This window comes from Ambystoma mexicanum, chromosome 10 (genome assembly GCF_040938575.1).
Source record: "Ambystoma mexicanum isolate Mex_15411 chromosome 10, UKY_AmexF1_1, whole genome shotgun sequence".
NCBI classification, from domain to species: domain Eukaryota; kingdom Metazoa; phylum Chordata; class Amphibia; order Caudata; family Ambystomatidae; genus Ambystoma; species Ambystoma mexicanum.
Window position 1 is genome coordinate 1,155,233,581 of NC_090932.1, and position 24,042 is coordinate 1,155,257,622.

General features: G+C 48.5%; 1 protein-coding gene across 4 annotated transcripts in view; it reads left to right on the forward strand.

The window, feature by feature from the left end:
• Positions 1–24,042, forward strand: part of KANSL3 (KAT8 regulatory NSL complex subunit 3) — a 1,222,374-nt gene that overhangs the window by 694,685 nt on the left and 503,647 nt on the right. For 3 of the 4 annotated variants that reach the window (XM_069619075.1, XM_069619078.1, XM_069619077.1), the window contains one exon: positions 22,517–22,594. The exons of the other annotated variant lie outside the window; for it this stretch is intronic. In XM_069619075.1, the coding sequence (XP_069475176.1) occupies positions 22,517–22,594 (78 nt within the window). The remainder of the gene's footprint in view (positions 1–22,516; positions 22,595–24,042) is intronic. 4 annotated transcript variants of the gene reach the window in all.

The window sequence follows — 24,042 nt, forward strand, 5'->3', positions numbered from 1 at the left end:
CAGGCAGCACGCACCTTCCCCGGCACCGTCAACCACGAGCCAGCGCTCCGGTTCGGGGAAGAGGAAGTCGGAGACCCCGGGTAAGCTTCGGGAGAAGCCCTGTCCGATCTCGGAAGAGGGGGAGCGAGGCGTCGCCCCTCCCCCGAAGGAGAAGGCCGGGGACGCACCTAAGGTGGTGAAGGCCCCTACCCAGCAGGCAAAGGCCTCTATCGAGGCGACTCTGGCCAAGCCGGCAGAGACCCCGCCAGCGGAGACTGCCTCCGGGACGAGTTTCCCTGCCGCCAAGGAGGGAATCCTCTTTTCAGCCCATCGTCGTGGCCGCCATGATGGAAGAAGCGAGGGGGGGCACGGTAGCCTCCTCGAGCTCGGAGTCAGCCTCGGAGGAGGAACTGACAGAGGCCGTGAGGAACCTCGAAGTCCAATTCGAGAAGGTTCGATCCGGTAAGGAAGATCCTCGGGAGATAACCGAGGAAGACGACGATGGCGAGGAAGAGCAGCTTTCCCTTCCGGCAGAGCCGGAACCTAGGCCTCAGGATGGCTCGGCGGCCATTTTGTCTGCGATCCAGTCCTTATGCTCTGAGATAAGGACGAGATTCCCACGGCCCAGGCCGGAGGACCCGCAACCTGGCCCGTCGGGAAGTCCTCGGAACAAACGACGGAGAACCCAACCCTCTCCTCCACTGGCCCCCGTAAGGCCTACAGTTCCCTCCTCATCCTCCCACGAGTCGGGAGATGACGGTGTGTTGGGCTCGACGACGGGTTCTGAGGGCGACGACGATGGAACGGGTCTCCCGTCTCCCGGGCCTCGCCGCCCGACAAGATTGGCTCATTCCACGCCATGATCGCCAGGGCGTCCGAATTGTTCCAGCTCTGCCTGGAGGAGTAGAAAAAGGAAGGTTTCCTCTATCAGCGCCGGGAGGCCAAGAGGAAGACTGTCATCGCGGTGCCTCTAATCGATGACATCTGGGAGGAGGGCCTGTCGGTTCTCAAAAACCCCTCCACGGCACCAGCCAAACTGGACCGGTACGAGAAGAAGTACCGGGTCCCCGAAAACGCTCCCCTGTGCCTCAGGGCCCAGCCAACGCCAGACTCGGTCGTCTCGGCGAAGAAGAAAGCGGCGGGGTCAGGAGCCTCGACGTCGAATTCCCCGCCGGACGGCGAGGGAAAGAAGTTGGACGCCATGGGGCGGCGGGTCATTTCGTCGGCGGCGACGACGATCAAAGCGGCCAACGCCCTGGCGATCGTGGCCCGTTACAACAGGGAGCTCTGGTTTAAGCTGACCCCCATATTGGACTTCCTGCTGGACGACAAGAGGTCCGAGGCCCTGGAAATACTGCAAGAGGGCGAGGTGGCGTCGGACCACGCCATAACGGTGGCAACCGATATTGCCGATACCAGGTTCCGCCAGCTGGGCAACGGTGTTTGCCTACAACGACGGGGTTGGCTCCGGGCGACCGACTTCCGTCAGGACGTCCAGACCAGGGTGTTGGACATGCCGTTCGACGGCAGCAACTTGTTCGGGAAGGCGGTGGACGAATCCCTCCAAGCCATAAAAACGGACACGGAGACGGCCCACGCCCTAGGAGCCCTTCAGCAACGACGGCCCTTTCGGAGCTCCAGAGGCAGACAGGGTGCCTCCAAGGGATCCAGCGGTGGCTGGTCGTCCTACCGCCAGGCGGCACGCTCCTCGTCTCAGGAGGCCTACAGGGGTCGCCGCAAGCAGGGAGCGCCTCGCCGCCGTCGGCAAGGTGGCCAGGGCGGCAAGGCCACCACCTCCAAGCAGGACTGACGCGGCCGTGGTCTCGGGCCCCCACCGAAGCACCCCGGTGGGAGGCCGGCTGACGAATTTCGTCGGCGTGTGGAAGTCCATCTCCACCGACCGTTGGGTGCTGGATACCCTGGCAAGAGGACACTATCGAATTCCTGAAGAAGTGCCCTCACGTTCCACCTGTGGCCAGGAAGGAAAATCACAACCCGCAACTGCTGTTGGAAGTACGGGTGATGCTCAGGAAAGGCGCCATCGAGCTTGTCCCGAAGAGGCTCCGAGGCTCCGGGGTGTACTCAAGGTACTTCCTTGTCAGGAAGAAGACGGGCGGCTGGCGCCCCATCCTGGACCTTTGTCGTTTGAACAAATACATCAGATCACAAAAGTTCAGGATGGTCACCCTCCAGCACGTACTGGGACAGCTGGAGGAAGGCGACTTTCTATCGTCGTTGGACCTGGAGGATGCATACTTCCATGTTCCCATCCTCAAAAGTCACCGAAAGTTCCTCAGCTTCGTCGTCCAGGGACGCCACTACCAATTCAGAGCACTGCCATTCGGATTGAAGTCGGCCCCCAGGGTCTTTACCAAGTGCCTAGCACCAGTGGCGGCGCGGCTGCGCCTGCAGGGGATTCACGTCTACCCCTACCTGGACGACTGGCTCATCCGCTCAAGGACGAGGGAACTCGCCGTCGAACACACCGCGAGAACCGTCCAGCTACTCACAGACCTGGGATTTGCCATAAACTACCCAAAGTCCCACCTCGCGGCCCCGTTGGAAGAACGGACGAAGACCATTCTAGGCAAAGTGCAGCGCCTGCTAGCCACGGACGTGGCCAGGGTGAGGTCCATCAAGTCCCTCCTGGGGATGATGTCCTCTTGCATCTACCTGGTGCGCCTCTGCAGACTACGGATGCGCCCTTTTCAAGAATTTCTCGACGCCCGTTGGATGCAGGCGACGGGCACCGTCGAAGACAGGGTCCCCCTCAACGAGGTGTTCCAGCAGGCGATTCAGTGGTGGGGCGTTCGAGCGCACCTCACGGCGGGCAAGGACTTTCAGACGCCGGCGTACCAGGAGACGGTGACGACGGACGCCTCCCTGGAAGGTTGGGGTGCCCACACCGGAGATCTCCATGCAAGAGGCCTCTGGCTCCCGGAGGAGAGGCTCCTGCACATCAACGTCCTGGAACTCCGAGCCGTGTTCTGGGCTCTCAAATCGTTCCTCCCGTCCTCAAGGGCAAGGTGGTGCGGATCTTCACTGACAACACCACGACAATGTTTTACATACGGAAGCAGGGAGGCACCAGATCCCCAGCCCTATCCAAGCAGGCACAGGATCTGTGGCACTGGGCGGTCGCCTAGGGGATGTTCCTGGTTCCCTTCCACCTGGCAGAAGAAAGCAACACCATCGCCAACTCGCTCAGCAGGGAGCTGCGCGCGTGTCACGAGTGGGAACTGTGCCAGGATCAGGTGGATCACATCTTCCGACGATGGGGCAAACCCCAAATCGACCTGTTCGCAACAGCGACGAACTCGAAGTGCAAGAGGTTCGCCAGCAGGTTTCCCCAGCCGAGAAGCATGGGCGATGCGTTCTCGTTCCCCTGGGACGGCCTATACCTGTATGCGTTCCCTCTGTTGCCGTTGCTGCTTCGACTCATCAGCCAGCTCAAGATGTCCCGGTGCAGGATGATCCTCGTCACACCGGCGTGGCCGAGGCATATCTGGTTCCCGGACCTTCTGGACTTGTCGACGTCCCCTCCTATCAAGCTGTCGGCGGACGCGGACCTTCTCTCCAGAGAAGGAGGCGCCATCTTCCACCACGACCCGGCGTCGCTGAACCTGCAGGCTTGGCTCCTGCAGCGCTAGAGTTTGGAGGCTACGATATACCGGCCGATTGCAGAGAGGTTCTTGCAAAGGCCAGGGCGTCCTCGACTCTCAAATGCTACGGTCACAAGTGGAAGAGGTTCTCTATCTGGTGCCGAGCACAGAAGATCAACCCCCTACGGATTACGGCCCCTCAAGTGCTGCCGTACCTGCTATCGCTGGCAAAGGCTGGGCTAGCCCATGCCTCCATTAAGATTAATCTGGCGGCGATCTCCAGATATACCAGAACCACAGGACGGACGTCCCTGTGGTCCCATCGACTGGTAAAAGAGTTTATGAAAGGACTGTTCCGGTCGTTCCCGCCGGTGAAGGCCCCAGCCCCGGCGTGGGAACTTAACGTGGTGCTGACCAGGCTCATGGGGCCCCCATTCGAGCCGATGCACTCCGCACCGATGAAGTTTGTGTCGTGGAAGACTGCATTCCTGGTGGCCATTACCTCCGCACGAGAGTGGGAGAGATCCTGGCCCTATCCTGCAAAGCACCGTACTTGACTTTCCATGCCTCGAGGGTGGTGCTTAGGACGCACCCCTCCTTGATGCCCAAGGTGCCGTCGGACTTCCATCTTAACGAGCCCTTGGTGTTACCTGTTTTCTTCCCGTCTCCTTCGTCGCCGGCCGAGAGGACTTTGCACTCGCTGGATGTGGCTAGAGCGCTGAAGTTCTACGTGAACATTACGAAGAGTTTCCGGAGGACATCACAGCTGTTCGTGAACTTTGGACCTGTGAATCAAGGGAAGGCTCTCTCGAAGTCTTCGATTTCCAGATGGCTCTCCGGCTGCATCATGCACTGCCACCGGTTGGCTAACCGACCGCTGCCAGGCCGTCCGAGACCCCATTCGACCAGAGCGATCGCTGCTACTACGGCGTTCTTATCTGGTGTGCCCCTGCTGGACATCTGCAGGGCTGCTACGTGGAGGTCGACGCACACCTTCACGCGATTCTACTGCGTCGATCGGGATTCCAGGGAGGAGTCCAGGGTCGGCCAAGCAGTGCTGCGCAACCTGTTCACTTAAGGTGAGCCTGGTGAGGAGGTAAGAGATGCTTAATGTTGAGTTTTTTGTATTGCTTAATGTTGAGCCTTTTGCCACCCCACGTGGTTGTGCATGTGTGTACTGCTATTTATTCTTATATTCATGAGCATGTGAATCCATGCCAGACCCCATGCTGGAGAAGGAACAAGTTACTTACCTGTAACTGTTGTTCTCCAGCATGGGTCTGGCATGGATTCACATGCGAACCCTCCCGCCTACCCCTCTGCGGCTCTTCACTTGGTCATACTGCCTCTTCACGTGCTACCAAATCTGAAGATGGCTGCCAGAGGCGGGGCTTAGGTAGAGGGCAGTCATTGGCTGTGGTCAGTATGACGCAGAGATCAGTGATTGGTTACTACTACGAAAGACAGATCAGAAACGAAACTGATACTGATTTTTTCTTTACCGAGGATTCCCAGCCTGACTGGGAATATTCATGAGCATGTGAATCCATGCCAGACCCATGCTGGTGAACAACAGTTACAGGTAAGTAACTTGTTCCTTACTTGACATGCATAAAACAAGTCTGTAGCGAAATAGCCAAGTAAGATTACCTGATACGCGCTAGAAGTGGTTGATAACTGCGAGCACGTCACGAATGTAGAATGTTCCTGCTTCAGATAGTCAAGCAGTTGTAAAGGTAAATTATTGATTGATAATGAAATGCCAATATTAAAAATTGCCATGTAAGAAACAGAATACTTGAGAGTAATGCTATTGAAAATGCGCAATGTAGCACAGTTCCCTGTGCCCATATATAGATTTCGTTTGTGGGTTATGAAATCTAAAAAGAATATATTGATAAATGTCATTATTCAAAAAGCTATACACTCTTATCAATATCGAAAGTATTACAAGGGACACAAGACCTAAAATATCAATTAATCCATTCGGCTACCTACACACTACTGCAAGGCCTAAAGCTAAATCCGGACACTTGACTCACCAGTGGCGGAATGTGGACGAATGGAGTGGGAATAGCGTTTGCAAGCAATTTTCGTGGTGTTCGCCGTTTATTCTTCTTTGTTACCCAAGATGTTGTGTAGATGTTCGAGGAAAAGTGCCGGCTGCAGATGCGGTATCGATCACCCCTCTTGTCCTCTAAGACTTGTTGGACTCTACTTTCCAGCTCATCCAGTGAATATCCGCAATATCTGACCCATTCTCTTATTCGATCAACAGTTTTCGGTAACACATGCATTGTAGTACCTTCAGATTTAGCATGGGTCTTCGAAGGGCAACCGCTAATCGAACAGGCAGGCATTGTTGAAAATTCTGAAAAGTAAATATCGACATTATTATACAATCTTGATGAATAAAAATGTGATACAAAAGTAAATGAACCATACAATGTTCAATGCAAGGTTTGTTTTGGTTGCAGGAACTATTCCAGTTCATCATATGCGGCTTCGTATTTGCATAAATAGCAGAAATGTATAAATGATGTGACTAAACTCTGAACATGTGACTCGTCCCTTGGATGTTCTGTCTTGCACGAGAAGGAAACATGCTTACATTATAGACTGGACCCCCGAAGGATGCAATTCGATGACAATTGACACACATGAAAATAAATAGATCTATTGGTAGCATAACAATGGAAACTCAAGTCAATATCAATGAGACCAATGAACATAGCACTATTGAGTACTCTACTCGCAAATAGATAGAAATTAAAAAATCAACAAATTATGACTAGAAGACATGGCCTTACCTTGACCAACAAACAGTTGGATTCAGCAAGCAGAGCAGTATGTTGCAGGAGAACAGGTAGATGGCCACAGGTAGCACACTGACGAGTTTGCTCGAAGCGGTCCCAGAAGTTCATGGATAGCACGACGACAAGCAGATTAGCATAGATCTCAATGGTTCTCAGGTAGCACGTTCAGGAGTTGACTTGCAAAGCACAAAGATGTTCTCATGAGACATAGCAAGTGGTTTATAAAGTATTACAAACAGGGGTGTGTTTGTGAATGAATGACGTGTGTATGTCATGGTATTATGTGGTTTGCCGGGGGTGGCCAGCGTGAGGGGGGGAGTGGGGTCCTGGCCGGACACACGGGGTCTGAGGAGGCCATGTGAGCGATGGGCCCATTGGCGTGGGATACCTTTTGAAGTGTACATGCTGTTTGGCACCTTGGCCGTTCGCGCCCCTGACAGCCCCTCATGGCAGCACGCATCCACTGGCGCGAACAGTCTTTGATAGAGGGGGGTGGGGTGGATGGGCCTGGGGCGTACAGATAAGGCACAGGAAGACTGCTGAATGGAGACACACTTATGTGGATTGCAGGGGGGAGGCCTGCTTCAAGGGGGAGCCCTGTCTGGAGACACGGAGTCTGAGGAGGCCATGTGAGCGATGGGCCCTTGGCATGGGATACCTTTTGAAGTGTACATGCTGTTTGGCACCTTGGCCGTTCGCTGACAGCCCCCCATGGCAGCGCGCATCCACTGGACTTGTTGTTATGGACTTTTGTTTTTGTTAAACTAACCACTTTTTTATACTTTATATAGTTATACTTCGCCTTTGATAGGGGAGGGGGCGGATGGATGGATGGATGGGCCAGTGGGTGTGCGGACAAGGCACAGGAAGACTGCTGTATGGAGACACACTTGATTCATTTAAAAAATCGAAACAACCGTTGTTAAAATACATGTGGTGTTTTATTTTGTTTCTTTTTTTGATGGCACAAAAATACAAAACTTTACACATTGTACAGGTCAGGTTGCAGCACAGCGAGGGGAAATCCCCTGTACTGACTGCTGTCACTCAGGAAAGTTTATCTTATGGCACGAATGGCACAGGCGAGTATTATTCTTCGAACGCGGTGTCCAAGCCTCCCGTGAAGCCACCATGTAAAGGAACGATAGGCCACCAGCCAGTACCACCTGTGAAAAATGATACAAACTGTTTTTAAATGACCAAGATAAGTTGATTAAACGTTTGTTGTCAATGACAATTCTTGTAACTAATGGCATTCTGCTCGGACAAATGCTATCTAGACACTACATCACAAGCAGATTATACTTACTCGTTACTCGGATTACGAGGACGAACAGTTGCGCGAAGTTCGTGCATAAGCACCATCATTATCCTCAACACGGACCATGTGAGGCAGCCTGCCCTGAAGTCTGGCAGCTCGGTGATGCATTGCGGTCGTGGCTCGCCTTCCGAAATGTAGGCCACGCATCCCGAGTTTTCACAGCAGCAGCAGTTCTCCTCCTCGGTTGGCATTAGCTTGCACCGATTGCATGTGCACCAGGTGGAAACACCGTCCATGCGACTAGGTCCAGTGTCTTCATCCATTGATTCGTCCTGCCAACTGCCGTCCGAAGCCCCATCGTTTTCGCATGTTTTCCTTTCCAGTAGTTCCTCCTCGGTATACTCTGGCTCGTACATGTAGGGCATTATTGTAGCCATTGTGTGGTAAACAAACTAAAATAATTTATAGCGATGGTACAGGTGTTCACACGGGCTACAAGCGGCAAAGGTAGCTGACCAGAGCACAGAAATGAGTCACAGAATACTCAAAGTAACACAGAGAGGAATGGAATCGAAAATCTGCTGCTGTGTGTTGTGAAATGGTCTGTTTATACTTATTGAGGAAAGAGGCGTCTTGCCATTTCCATGGCGACACGTCATTAGCTGAAGCGCAGCGATGATTGACACGAGACGTGCTTTGGTGTTGTGAAGTGGGCGGTACGCGTCTGCTGATGACAGGCTCAGGTGCGGGGGATATGATTTAGTGCCGCAAAAGCAGGTCAGCCAGGACGATGGGGCAAGTGATATAATTATCACAAAATGGCAGAGCCCTGGTGCCTGTTTTCGCGTGCGTTTAATGGACGAAAATTCGGGTAAGGTCCATGGGAATTTTTTTTTTAATCGAGCGACTTAGGCTTAAAAACACATGGCCGACCCGTAGGTACAATAAAAAATTTTGACCGAACCATTCCTTTAAAGAAAAGAAACAACAATAGTAAATCACTACATATCTCCATCCCCAAACATTTTAACAACTACTAAACAGACTTTAAAAAAAATTCATTCCACAAAATATTTCATCCATCCAGGTTTGTTTTTTAGTCTCTTAGAACTGAATCCATCCTTGGCTTCAACATTGTCATCAACAAGAGACCTTTCCTTAGAACTCTCATTTTTGTTTATTTCCTCATCCACAGCTTGTTTCCACAATTCCTTCCTTTGTTTTAGCCTCCGCCAACTTACCCTGTGACCACACTTCACCACCTTCTAAAACGACGTTTCCTCGCACTTCAATCATTTTCTTGGGGCCAATATATTTGCTTTCTACACATTTTTGAGAGTACCTCTGATTTCTAACAAATGCCCTATCCCCTACATTCCACATCTTGTTTTTTTACACTTTCCCTCCTATCAAAAGATTCTTTATTGATTGTTTGTGCTTCCCTAATGAGATTCATGATGGCGCGTCTATCAACAACCACAGTACCCGCCAATCCTAACCATCTAGGACAAAGCTTAGTTCCAGGTTCTCTCCCATTAAGCGACACAAAAGGGTTTACTTTAGTCACTGAATGTGGTGTGGTTAGATAACTCCATAACATTTGATTTAACAACTCCTTCCAGTCTTGACCTGAGCTTAACGCCAACTGAATCCCTCCCTTTATAAGTCTATTAACCCTCTCAACCAATCAGTTTGCTCTTGAGATACAAATTGCACCCCATTGTCAGAGACCAGTTCAGACGGGCACCCTTCCCTGAGAAATACTTTCTCTAAAAAGGATACTAAATCTCTGGCTGTTACTTCTCTGGATGCTTCCCACTCTACCCACTTAGAGTGATAATCAACTAGCACAAAGATGTATTTAAATCCGTCTCCTATACCTGCAACCGGCCCTAAAATAACAACGGCTACCTTTTGCCATGGTTGAGTTGGTACACTATTTGGTACCATTGGTACTTCACGGGCAACCTTCGATTTGACACTCTGTTTACAAGCATTGCAATTTTTTACAAAATTCTCCACCATTTTGTCCATTTTAGGCCACCAGTAGCTCTGACGTACCCTTCTCTTAGTTGCCCCTTCCCCTAAATGACCTTGGTGAGCTAACTCTGAGACTCCTTCGCCCACTCTCTGGGGGAACAACACAGTTGCCTCATCTTAATCTACCTCCCACAATACTCATCTCATTCCTTATTTCCCACCATGCTTCAAATTTTCTGTCAAGAACTTATTTATCTGGCCACCTGTCTATGGCCCACTGTTTAATACATTCTAGATCCTGATCAGTTGCTTCAGCCCTGACCCACTCCTCCTTGTCCACACTCACTAGTTCACCTACAACATACTTATCATTATACATAGTATTCATTGTCACATTATCATCTATTGGCATCCTAGACAAACAGTCTGCTACTACATTATTTTTTTCCAGGTAAATAATCTACTATAAAATTGTACGCCTGAAGTCCAAGACCCCAACTACTTATTCTCGGAGATCCTACTGCCCACCTGCTACTGTTGAATAATTGAACCAGGGGTTTGTGATCCGAATGCACACTGAACTTCCTTCCCCACAAAAAATACTTCAAATGATGAATGGCCCAGAACATAGCCAGTGTGTCTCGTTCTATGACTGAGTAGTTTGCTTCTGCTCCTTTGAGAGTTCTGAAGGCGAATGCCGTGACTCTCTCCCTTTTATTGGAATCATATTGCAACAAGGTAGCCCCCAAACCCAATATGCTAGCATTAACTACCAACACAGTGCGGTCCTCATCACTAAACCTCCCAATAGAGGGTGCACGCACAATTCCGTTTTTAATTTCTCTAAACGCTACTTCACATTGTGTGGAACATTGGAATTTTGCCCCTTTCTTCAATAAGGCCCTTAACGGTGTAGATATGAATGCAAAACTTTGCACAAATTTATGATGATATTCTGCTAGTCCAAGAAATTATCTAACTCTGTCCTTGTCTGATGGACATGGTGCATTCTCAATTGCGTCAACCAGACTCACTTTAGGATTTACCCCCTTGTTGGATACTTGTCATGACCCTCGCCCAAAACCCCCTCTGGCAAACCCATTAGCCAGGTGGAGTAAGGACTCTGGCCTCTAGAGCCTGGCATCCTCTTCAAAAGCCCTCATGGGGCCAGTCCTGGCGCCTATGGCGCCAGGCTCATACACCATGAAAAACAATGTGCTTGGGAACTACTTTATTGTACTGTCATCCAACATGGAGGCATCCACATAGCTTGGTTCCTAGGAACCAAGCTATGCGGTCTAGTGTTTTGGGTGTGGCAGCCTAGGGACTACTTTATCTGGACTATTTGTTGGGGCTATTTAAACCACACCCGAGCAAGACAACACGCTTCAAGTTACTTTGCAGCTTGCAACGTGACGCTCACTGTGTCCAGCTATTCCCCCCCGAACCTCGGAGAAGCAGAACCTGCAACGAGACAAAAGGAACATCATTAGCAGCAGCATCTTACCTGCAGTCTTCATCTTTAGCCACTCGCAGCTCCTGAGAACAGCTTACTCGAATCTGCACGCCTCCCGGACAGAACGACCTTAAAGAGGAAGATGGAGACAACATTAAAGAAAGCAGTAGAGACATTCGCAAATTACGAACTGCTCAAAAGGCTTACCTGGCTGGTCGCCTCTCGGCTGGCACCACTCCGGACATTCCACTCGCGCTGAAGAACACCGCGACCTACAAGGAAGGAAAACACAGGTTAGCAAAGGCAAGACTTTGCAGCGCTGCACATAGCGCTTACTTACCGCATCATATCGCTCTTAATGCGCCATTATTTACCAGCAGGGCTCAACTAAGCCAGTTCGCCACGCTGAAGCTCCACATATCTAAGGGAGAAAAAGACATTTTAAACAAAGAAAGGCATGCAGGATAGCAACAATACTAAAGAACAGCAATAAGACCTACCTGAACAATATCAAACGGGCCGGCGTCAGTGAAGTAACTGGACCGCACACGCCCACGAAAGACAACACGCCCCACCAAAGAAGGCAGGATGGAGAGCACGCCTAACTCTACCATAAGGTGAGGAGAGGGCCCCGGAGGGGCTGAAATCATACGGGGGTCGAGGAAGGATACTTACCCCGGTCGGTCAGTCTTGAACACAGTCTTCTGTATTTTCAGGCAGAACCTTCCCCGCAGACCACATCTGGGCAAAGCTGAGAAGTATACCAGCGAGTAACTCGGCTGGGTGGCGTCCCTGTGGATACCAGGTGAGCGTAACAATACTACATGACCAAGATATTCCACACTATCTACAGATATTTTGCACTTATTTCTGTTGACCGTTGGGCTCGCCTCCCCGAATCTTGTCAGTACCAGCCTAAGTATTCGATCGTGCTCTTCTCTGGAACCAGCATAAACTAAGACATCATCTTGAAATATTACCACATTGTGAACTCCCTCCATGATAATTTCCATTACCTTCTGAAATACTGCGGCTGCCGAAGCTAAGCCAAATGGCATCCTACAGTACTTAAATGTTCCCTCTGGGGTAATGAAAGAGGTAAGATGTTGACAGTCCTCCGAAAGAGGAACCTGATGGTATGCTTGCGATAGATCAATGACCGAAAAAATACTTGCATTACAACTTCTCACTGATGTTCAGAAGAGGATGGCGGTCAACTAATATGTTCTTATTAAGTTCTCTCAAATCCACACATAGTCTTATGTCGCCACTGGGTTTAGTCGCCACTACCACCGGTGACAACCATTCAGCACCTTCCACTCTCTCTGACACCTCCTTGGAGCAGAGCATTTATTTCAGCTTTCACTTTACTCTTGAGATTCTGTGGAACCAACCTACCTTTACTTATTCTTGGTACAGCATCTTTCTTTAGTTTAATTTGGTGTTAATAACCATTTAGTTTTCCAAGGTCATCAGCGACTACTTTAGGAAATTCTTTTTCCCATTGATCTCTAATTTCAGCAACCATAAATGGACTTTCTGCATTGGCTTGTATTCTTATTCCTAGGTTTTTCTGTTCGTTCCAGCCCAATAATGACCCTTCCTTGGTTACATATATTTCAGCTTCACAGCTTCTTCCTTTGAATTTGATGACAGCAGGGTACTTCCCAAGTAGCTCAATTTTGACATTCCCGTGGGTGTCAGGCTCCAATCTTCAAGCGCAGGAGTGGTACGAACCAACCACCCCCTCCTCGGTCTGGGTGCCTGCAAGTCACAGCTTACACAGACCTCCGAGACCCCGGCGGGGAAAGAGGGTTAGGGAATCGTTGGTTGGACAGGAACAGGTTTTCAGGATAACCGGAAAAAGGGTTAGGAGAGGGAAGGTGGACAGGACTGGGGGAGTCAGGGTAAATACGAACTAACAATTAAACGGGCATACCCAAACCAGCATATACAGTACATGCCCACATTACAGTCTGTCATCAATGAGGCAATTAGAGCAAAAGGACTTCTCTCTGTTTTTAAGTGCTGGCCTCCTGCCTGCGCACTCTCAGGTCCGGTCTCCGGAGCAGTTAAATGCTGCAAAGAGTTATGAGTTATTACCTTGTGGGTGTTTCCTCACACACACACAACAGATGCATCCAGTGGGTAAATGACATTCCTTCATGCACCTCCACTCATCTCCAAGTTGCCACGTTCTAACTTGTATGCCCCCTTCAGTGGGTTTCACCCAGATATGCGGTTAAGCCGCACGTTGCCCCGCAGTTCACACTGATCCACGTGTTAACATGCACACGTAGATTAAATAATAAACGTGCCGCTAGCCGCACGTGGCGCAGTGCGACTTCAGTACAAGCCACGGCGTGTTCCCAGTTGCGGTTCTCTTAGATGGTGCACATGGCTAATTATGCATGCAAATAATATGCACTGCTCGTGGGATCGCTGCGCTTCGGTGCGGGTCTTGCGCGGGTCTTAGCTTTGGAATTATGGCTGCTACGTGCTGCACTTATCTTTTGCCGAACAAGGGGACTTCATGAGTCTGGGCAGTGCCCCCTTGCGTGTGCCCCGCATCGCGTGGGAGATTCCTGACTGTTCGCCCCTGAACGCGGCTTTGCTGCCCAAGCGCGGGTTTCCCGGCATGTGCTGAAGCTGCTCCCCTGCGCTTGCGGTACTTATTTCAGGCGTATGAGTGGCCCGGGTGATGGCTGGCTGTGGTGTGGCCCCTCGTGTGTGTCCCCTTCCTCGGAGCTGCAGAGAACACGTCCTCTTAGTTCGGGAGTTCAAGCACAAGCCCCGTGCTAACGTGCGCATGCGCGGATGTGCTCCACCCAACGTGGGTGGGGTTTTGTAGTTTCGGGCCCACGGCCTGCTGGGAAATGGAGTTTGTAGCCCTTTGTTCCGGCAAAGAGGGCACAGAAGCCTTCTATAAGGCAATATCCGTTTGCGCTGTTTTTTTTTGTTTCCCCATGTGTGGACCACGTCCACAGCTCACTCCAGGCTCCCCTCTACACAACCCCAATGCCTGCACCCTGACAGTGGGCATACGGTTCAATTGTAGGTTTACATAGATCTCTCATGTTGCCCTTTACACAATTCAGAAATGTTTCTTCGGACATTATTGTCCACGGTGAGCAACTGTCCACCTTCATCTCGACTACTGTTATTAACCATAAAAACGTCTACCGGTCCTTTTTCTCCACCAGCGACATCTCCAATTTCTAGGACCTGTTTGGCTTGCATGTTCTGCTGGTCTACTATATTTTCCTCTTGTTCAGGACTTCTGATGCTCGTTTCTAAATTCTCTACTGTCGAATTTTCTCTGCAGACTCTAGCGAAATGCCCTTTTCTTTTGCACTTAAGGCAACTGTCATTCCTTGCGGGGCAGAAAGGATTTGAAGAGACATGGCGGTTACTACCGCACTTAAAACATTTTATACCTTTACCCGTGGTTTGTTTCCTACCATTTTTGATTGCTGCCACTTCACTGTGACTCTTATCTGACTTCTTCATGCTGGCCATATACTTAGGTTTCTTCCATATAGAGACGGGTCCATCGAGAACTACTTTTCCTGTATCCCGTTGTTGTTAGTACAAAGTACTAGTTGGTCACGAATGAGGGAGTCAGAGTGTTACGCTCACCTGGTTCCCACAGGGGCGTCGATCTGAGCTGGACAGCTGCGGTCTCCACCAATGTGACGCGTAGTGCCGAGATGACGGACTGGACAGGCCCACCTAGCTTCGTTTGCTTGGCCCGTAGGAATATTCTTCTGCAAATGGAGAAAGGGAATTAACCACCCGTGGAGTTGGCAGACTTGCAGGCACGGTGAGCGTTGGGCTGCTGGATGCAGAATAACGCGAAGCGTGTGCTGCTCTTCGGGCGTGGTTTAAATAGCCTCCAAAGTAGTCCCAGGTAAGTATTCTTCCCCAGCCCCACCTGAGTAAAAAATAGTCCCTAGGTAAAGTAGTCCCTTCCAAGCCTCTTTTGGCTTGGAGCTCTTGCAGCGTGGTCTGCATCAGGTAAGTTTTAATCTATGAGCCTGGCGCCTATGGTGCCAGGACTGACTCTCCATATGAGCCTGGCGCCATAGGCGCCAGGACTGCACCCAAATAGCCCCTAGCAGGGGTTGTTGGGCTTGCTTAGAATAACTTGATGCCTGCTTCCGGGGTTGCTGGACTAGGTCTGGGTCCCCGGGCGTAGGCATCATGACACAGAGGTCCAAAATCACATGAGTGACTTAGTGTGCGTAAAGTTGCAACAAATGCTTCTACTGGTTCACAGGATTCCTGACTTCCAGAGAAGAATCTGTGCCTCTCGAAAGTGATATTTTTCTTCGGCTCGAAGTTTGCTTGCAGTTTTCTGATGGCCACTGTGAACTGGTCTTCCTCTCCTTGTCCTATGTCTGTGGGGTCAGATAACCCATCAAAGACACTTTGCCCCTCTGTTCCTAGATTCACTTTGCCTCTTTCCTTGCAGGAGCAAATGTATCACCCCCAATGGCTATCGGGTATGTGTCAAAGTCTTTTCCACCTGTCCCACCTTATAACAGCGGTACCGGGAACGGTGGTGGGGGGATGCATGCTTGCTGCTGCCATTGCAGATGCTTAATGCAAACCTTGCCAATTCTCAATATAATATTTGTAGGAATATCCTCCAGTGTAATTCCCAATTAGTAAATGTGAAGATTATTGCAGTTCTCCAAAACAAAAGTATGTATGGTGAAGATTTCCAATATGTTACTGCTGTGTACTTGAGAGCTGCTCTTGCTTACCTCACTTTAAAGCTTCATTTGTGATTAACTTTTATACTGCAGTAATACTAACCAAAAGCTGTTGCCCCTCCGCTACAGTTAATACGGTAATTTCCTGCAAGGCACGTTTCTTACGTTGTGCCAGCCGTTTCTATGGCTATAAAAGTGAATGGGGCGGAGCGGCCTGTTTCTCCGGAGATATGCAGAGATATATGTGGCAGTGGGGGATGCTGGGCGCTTCTACGCCCAGGGGATTGAAGGGGCGGAGCGGCCTAACTTCCTTTGCGGCCGCCCTGCGAGGGGTTGAGCGGCCGACTCCTGTGGCCGCTACACCACCATCGGGTGGAGCGGCCGGCTACTCTTCGCCAGTTCCCAACTGGCGACGTTGCAGATATGTGTAGCTTCTCTAAGCTCTGGTCGGGGAGGAGGCCTCAGGAGGATGCAAACCTCCCTGCTCCTCTACGCGCGGTGTGCTCTTCTCCTCCAGACTGGTGTGCGGTGGGCCCGCTTGGAATTTGGGGATATCCTCGTCGCCAATGTAAGGTATGAGGCAGGAGGCGAAGTTATTTGTAAGCACAAGCTTTATTCAGCAGTCCCACCGGCTCTCCCTCCAACTGTCGCTCGTCCGCATTCCATCTCCACAAGCTCATTCGAAGCATGAGCTTGTGTAGATGGAACGAGGGCGCATATGAATAAACAAACCATAACATGAATAAAAGAGTACGTAATGAAAAGAAACAATAGTAAATCACTACACAGTTGCATTTTTACTATTTTTGCATTTTAGTTGGCTTTACCGTGTTTGGCTACTAACTGTGACCGGTGTCCCAACATGTCCGTGCCACGTTTTAATTTTGTTGTTCCTTTGGCCATCTTGTTCTGTGGCCTTCTTCCTGCTCAGCCAGGTCAGGAAAATCCTTTTATGGTCATGCATTGCCCGGGAAAGCCTTGGTTTTCTCTGGCTAATGCAGTGCCATGTTTGTGTGTTCCCTGGAAATGGGCTGGGACTGTCTGGTACCAATCCACAAATTAGTTTCTCTAGGTCTAGGGAGTATGCATGAGTTTCACCATTTGTGGTCCTGATTAGACCACTGCTGGGGGGGTGAGTGAAGGATAGATCTTCCATTGGGTTGACTAAGTTTCCGTCCCACGTGATTTTCCCGATAAGAAGTGGAGTCCTGCAGAGATCCTGGAGAAATCCTACAAGGAGCCAAGTATCCTGCCCAGCTGTGAAGACCGTGGAAGACCTGTGGACCCGTCAAAAGAAGGCATGGTGACCAACTTTTGCTGCAGTCCAGGTGGAGCCCTGTCTGGCTGGTGATCTTCAGAAGGCCTTTGGTGGTGCTTCGACCCTTGGAGTGGTGGGACCAACCATTCCCGACATCTGCTCTGTGGTCAACCATCTGGGGTCATCAAAAGCAGTCCTGGAACCATCCTGTGGACTGACCAATTCCAGTTTGGGGTACCGCAGTAAATGCATTTTGGTTTCAGCTCGCAACTTTTGGGACTCTCAGCTTGTTCTTCAAATGTCACTCCTGCGAAATTTCAGTGTTTCAGCTTAAACGGGGACCCGAGATAGGAGGCTGACTCCGACACCGACAGTTGTGTCCCCTTCTGTCGCTGTGCTTTGGCGACTCATCAAAACCGGCTTTCCCGCGTCTAGTCGAGTGCCTGAAGTCATGCTGCATTGGGCAGAGTTGCATACTTCAATAGGAATAGGTTGCACCGTCATCTGAATCAAACTGGGACATCTTTTGCACCTGCAATTCTCCTGGGCTCTGGCGACCAGAGACAACAGCGTGAAAACCAACCTCTGACGACCTACCAAGTCTGAAGAGATACTAGTGTACGTGGGGTGAGTTACAGTAATACTTCTCATCCCACACCCCCATCTTCCCCCGTAAAAGTTTGAAAACGTTTTGTAAAGTTTTATATTTATTTGGCTTTGGCAAAACTTGTTGCCGAAACCGGAGTACAGTTTTATTCACTTGAATAGATGCGTACCTGACTTTTGGAATCCTTTTCACATCCACAAGACCCTCCTCCTAGCTTTTTCCCAGCTCACAAAACAGCTGGAAACGTTTTGAACTTTAAAGGCACGAGGCCCCAGTTGACCTAGGGGTTGGACTTTTAAACGTAGTGTGTTGTGTAATAGTATTACTTGCTTAGTTATTTTTTTTTAGTATTTGCTTGGCTATAAATAAATATAGTATTTTTAGAACTACTTGTCTAAGTGGAATCCTTGATTATTTGCCTTGTGCACCATTTTCCAGGCTCACCCCTTCCTGAGACCTGACCTTTACCACTCTCTATGCTACTTTGATTGGTTTGGCTACAGCTTCCCGAATTGTCCCTGTACACTAACTAGCTTGGTCTCCTATACATCTGTCCACCAGGTCAGAGTAGGGAAATCCAGTCTAACAAGTGTGTAGTGCCGGCTCTGCATAAAGTTAAGCCTCGGAAGTCAGTCCATGGTTCAGGGAGTCTGCCCCATGCTATCCCCTAGTGTACCCAACATGATGGAAGTATGGGGCAGGCTCTAAGCCTCATATCCAGCACCAGAAATTTTTAAACAAAATCCTGGAATCCAAGAAGAGGACAATTGGTCCTGCGTACAGACAAGACGCTCCATCTGGCCTTAACCCCCATCCCCAAAGAGCAGGTATGACATGGGTTCTAGCCACTATCCCAGTTGGCCACATTTCTTAATCCTGTGCACATCTCATTGCCTACCGGCACTGAATTCCATTGTCTGATCTGACTAAATGCAGTACTGGTTGTTGGGTGAGATTTGTATATTTGTGATCAATATTCCTGACCTGTGTCGACACCAGAACATTTTGCTTGGACTTGATTATTTTTCCTTGTCCCTAGGTGAGTGGGAATCTTCCCCTCTCACCTAGCCTTTTATTATTTTTATGGGAGACCTTTTTATGTCTCTCCATAGTGTGTGATTGGAGTTATAGTTCCCTATAACTTTTGAGCTTAGGCTGGGTTGCCCCTTTGGGCTTCCCTTTGTAATTTCTCTTATTATCTCATAGGTGAACTTTTTACCCAAGAAGTAAAGTGGGATTCCCATTCCCTTTACATTTTATATAGTGAGCCAGCACACACCACGTTTTTTGGAGTGCTGGGGAGGTGCACTGTATCCCCTTTCTCACTTAACCGATAACATTTGTGTTACAATTGCAAGTTTACTTGGATGGCTGGTAGCAGTCTTTTGACCTTAATGGCTTTTCAGTCTGATCACTCGCAGTCTGTCAAATCAGCCGCGGTAATGCAAAGGGGAGTCACAATTCTGCTAGAATGGTAGACTCCTTATTGTTTGCTTTTTTAAAATATCCTTGTTCTTTCTTCAGTCTGCTTCTGCCGTCATAGGCGAGAAAGATCTTGATTGTAGTTTTGTCTTTGACGGGAGTCCTTTGTATTCCCTGCTGAGGCTCCAGAGTGTCTGTGAAGGTCTGAAGCGAGGGAGGTGTCCAAATCTCTGCAGCCCTTTGTCTTTCACCTTGCCTGAAAGGAACCCGTTCCTACCGGGGAGCTGGCTGTCCAGATTAGACAGTCAGCCACCTCTTTCTGTAAACTGCAGGGAGAGTTTGCAGAAGTTATGCTGTAGTTTGTGATAAATAGTCTGATCCTGGAAGCTGCTGACAAGTCGACCACTGGAACCAAATCAGAAGAGGAAGATGAAGAAAAGACGAACAAATACCAACGACCCTAGAGCCCGCTGTGTAATTGGAGCCTGATGTAACACTACATTCCAATCGACCTGTGGCCCTGAATGCGGCGACTCCTACCAAGAGGCTGGTGAGACCCACTAGCCTTAAAAAAGACCTTCATTTTGAGTCACAGCTAGATGTGCTGCAACCTTGCTGGTCTGCAAACCGCCAATACCCAGGGACCTCGATCCAGTGTGCGGTGCATGGTCTTCCGAAGTCCGATTCCATCCAAAACTCTGATGGGCTACTGCTGGACCTCCAGAGACAAGATTTTGATCCCTGAGGTCCCCTCACCAGAGTGCTGGACCGAGAGACTTAAGAGAATCTGTCCGGCGATATTAGTTATTTTTCTGGTTCCTGTTAAAGGGCGCCAAATGCACAAACGCGAGAAGCCTTGAAGAATTTGTTGCTGGCGGCCTCCTCTGGCGACTGATGCTGCAAATTCCCATCCAGTGTCCGTTTCTTTCGTCTCCAGACCACAAATCCAGGGACCGGGTCCTGTACTGCTGCATACTGAAGGCGTACGCCCAGAAACTCTTCTTTTCTGCTGAGGTACTGTGTTGGCTTGGGTAACACTTACCTTAAGACTTCTGTGAATCCTGTGAGGCTAAGTGGGTCATTTGAGTGTTTGGGAGTTTTCCCATACTATTCGCCCAGGCCTAAAGCTGGAACATATATAGGGAGCCTTCTATGAAGTTTCTCAACACTTTGAACTAACTCTGAAGCTAATACTTGTTTGAGAAGATATCCTCTGGAACTCTGACTTTCCTGCGTCTGAACCGTATTCTGACCTGCCTAGAGCTGGCTCCTAGACCACTAGGCTCCCTCTTCTGTCTGAGAAAACACATGCTACAAGATAGGGAAGGACTCTAAAAGAGAAGTATTCTGTCTTGAAGTGTTGAAAGTACTTACTTGTAAACGTGTTTGTGTTGTAACTAATTCTGAAATGGAATAAGTTAGAAAGTGTCTAAATGTTATTACTTACCTTTAAGTTGCTGGTTGCACCTTTAAAAAGTACTTTGAATACTGTTCACTCTTAATGGTGTTGGTATTGTTTTATTATTCTTAACTGAATGAGTCTAAAAGCTTACCAATAGGGTTTACCTACCTTGAATAACTGTTCTCCTCTTAAAATATAACATTGGGTTTTGCTTTCCCTAATCTGCCTCAGTGTATTTCTAAAACAGTCTTGGAGTTAATTGAGTTGCTTGTAGCCCCTCTGGAAAGTAGATTGGTTCTTACTTACCCTGAACTGCTTATTGCCGCCTTCTTGAAAGTCTGCAGAGTTCTTACCTACTTTTCAGAAGCGTAGGATACAGTTATAAGGTATCATTGGTTAAACTGTCTATTCCTTTAATAGAAATAGTGTAATAAATGTATATACCAATAGGTTATACTGCCTTTGAATAGCTATTGCTCTTCATAAACTGTAATTGGGTTATGCTTTCCCTGAATTGGTTACGCCCTCTGAACTGTGCTTTTAAAAGTAACATTGATGTGTAACTGTATCCATTCATAATAGAAGAAAGTTACATATGTTGACAGATATACTTGTTACAGTGTTAGTCTAATAAAGTGATTCTAAAACTGAATAACACTTTATATGTTGGGACCAACAAACAGGGTCTGCTGCCCTTGAATTACTGTTGGTATTATAAAAGTCTAACTACTGTGGTTTTACTCCCCAGCAATAGCTTTATGCCATTCTAAATGTGTATCTTTAGGTTTGATTCACCTTGAACTGCTGATTGCTATTCTTAACAATGTTATACTTTGGTTTGTATACCATAAGTACGAAGTTGTTTTTTATAATTATGTTTATATGATATGTGATAGTGCTTACCTTTCCCAACATTTATCTTGACGCCATGTATTTATAATAAATCATTATGTTTACAATACAAAGTGTTTCATTGTTTCTTTGGACCATATGTATGCTACAGTTGCCTTGTACCAAGCTAAAGCCCTCTCTCCCTCCTAAGATAAACCTGGCTGCTCTGTCCATGCTACCCACATTCTCCGGTGGTACAGCCTTATACCAAGAGTGGAGTTTTTGTACTGCCTCAGATATGGTTTTATGATGCCCATAGTTGGACTTTAGAAACCCTGTTCTAACAATGGCGTTTAAAAAAAAGAATAGAATGAATTTAATCAAGGGTTGTTTTATGTGCTTCGAGCTGTACATTTGATAAAGGTTATAGTTCATGCTGTTTATGTTGCTTTTATATTAAACGTCTTGTCTGCTGCATGCTCAAATGATGGTACCATCTTTTCCTCTTGACCACAATGTGTGATCCTGAAAATATCACTAACTCTTGCCGCCCAGTTCCTGTGTTTTTTGCACAAATATACTGTGTTGTGATATGCGGTAAATGCAAGTAGAGTGCTATTAGAAAATGTATTTACATCTACTTTGCACTGAAGTGTTTAGTGGTTGCGTCTCTGACATTGATAGGTGATTCTTACTGGCCCATAAAGCGTTGATAACATCCCATGTTTGTGCAAATTGAAGCACTTCTCCAGAAAAGAGAACTTGCTTAAAATACCATTTTATACATGTTAAATGAACTAGTGCTTTCAAGCTCCTGTAGTGACTTTCAATACAACTACAGGTAGCCTAAACAGATCCTGGATGACAGACTGAGCAAGGGGTGGGGGGAATTAATTGTGCACGAGTGGCCAAAGGTAGCATACATTGGCTGTGGATGATATTGTAGCTTGTGCTATATGCTGACCTTGGTTGACATTGACCACCCATGGGTGACAAGGGTTTACAGCTGGTAGCCTGTACTGACCATGTATGGGGCTGGTGTCAGATACAGATTGTGAGCAATGGTCTTAGCCACAGGTAACCTACTGTACATTCACTGTGGATGACAAGAGGTTGGCAACATTCCTGGTCAGTAACATTTTAAGCCCTGGACGCTGGGTAATTCTTTGTGTGATTCATTTCAGCTCAGTTTGCTGCTTTTCTGAAACAAAACCTGCTGGTGAGGAAAGCTCTTCCTCCTGGCACCTCTTCATGTGTCTTTGGTGAGTACTTCTTCTTCCTCTCTGCCTCCACATTGGGCCCCATTCATCTTCCCAAGCACTTGAACCCTGTGGATTAAAGCGACCCACTGTTGCCTCCCTATGGCTTCCCTTTCCTCCCGCCGCTTTGGATTATTCTGCACTGTCTTTTTTTCTCACTTCTTTCTCTATTTATACTGTGGCTAAGCCCTTCAACGTATACTTTTGTTAAGATAAGTCTGTTTTTGAGTTAATGGTTTCTGCCCACAACTGCCTGAACCTGTGACCGACTACCTGGGTTGGCTGCTTACCTGTGACTGCAAGTAAGAATTGGTTCCATGCAACTTTGCTGGACTACTGCCTGTGATATCTGATTGCCCATAACTGCCTGAGGGCTGCCACCCCATGTTTGCATATGAGGGCTGCTGTCCTTTGGCTGCAAACACAGCACCTGCTGCTGCTCTATCAATGTCTGCACTGTGCTGGCTATCTGCGACAGTGTGCACACTGTGCTAGCTGCTACTCTTGAGTCCATGAAGTGCTGCTTGTTGCGTTGTCACTTCCGGCGCAGGGATTGCTGCTGCTGCTCTGTGACTGCACAAATTGCTTTGACTACCACCCTATCACTGCCTACAAAGCTGTGGTTGCCTGCGCTTTGAATGTGCACACAGCATCGAGTACCTGCACAGTGCTAATGTCAGACAGAAATGAGTCCCAACACTTAAATCTGCGTTTAGGGATTATGCTGTGTGCACACCTACTCATGGAGACCCACGCATATGGTTGCAAGCAAGCGCTTGAGGTGCCTGTGTGGATATGTGGAGAACCATCTTCAAAACATTTTGAGCAAAGGTAAGAGCGTTGGTGCATGTGCCCTGGCTGTCTCAAATGCAAACTATCCCATCCATGTTCTGAAGGTTGCACCAAAATTGTAAACCTTGTTTAGCTGTAAATATGTCACACATCTTATCTGCTCACTGGGAGCTTCATTAGTGAGAGTGTTCAGTGATGGGGATACCTTCTGCCCTGTTAATGTTTTGCTCTGTGCACTCTGGCGTGGCTGTGGTTCTGTATGTTGGTTTGGTTGTGCTAGCTTTGGCGTATTTAGAATTTCAACTTTGGCTCTTCAAGCTTTTGTTAATAAACATATTCTTTTGTAACAATTATCAGTAAAGCATTCCCACAAAAATACATTCTTAACAGTAAACCGTGTCCTTATGCTTACACCATCTGCCCTAGTTCAACACTATATCTTTTTTTTCTTTCCCAGAAGCAAACAAATATCCATTAGAATTGGATGCTGTCTAACTTGGTTAAGTGTCCAACCACAGATTCCCCCTCTTAGATATAACCCTGCAGCTTCAGCTGATCACAGAAACCTTTTCACCAGCAGGGGGGGTGCCTTGCGACTTCAGCATCGTGGTCCCTCGATGCATGCACTCCTCCACATTTGATCTGACGTTCATGTCCAT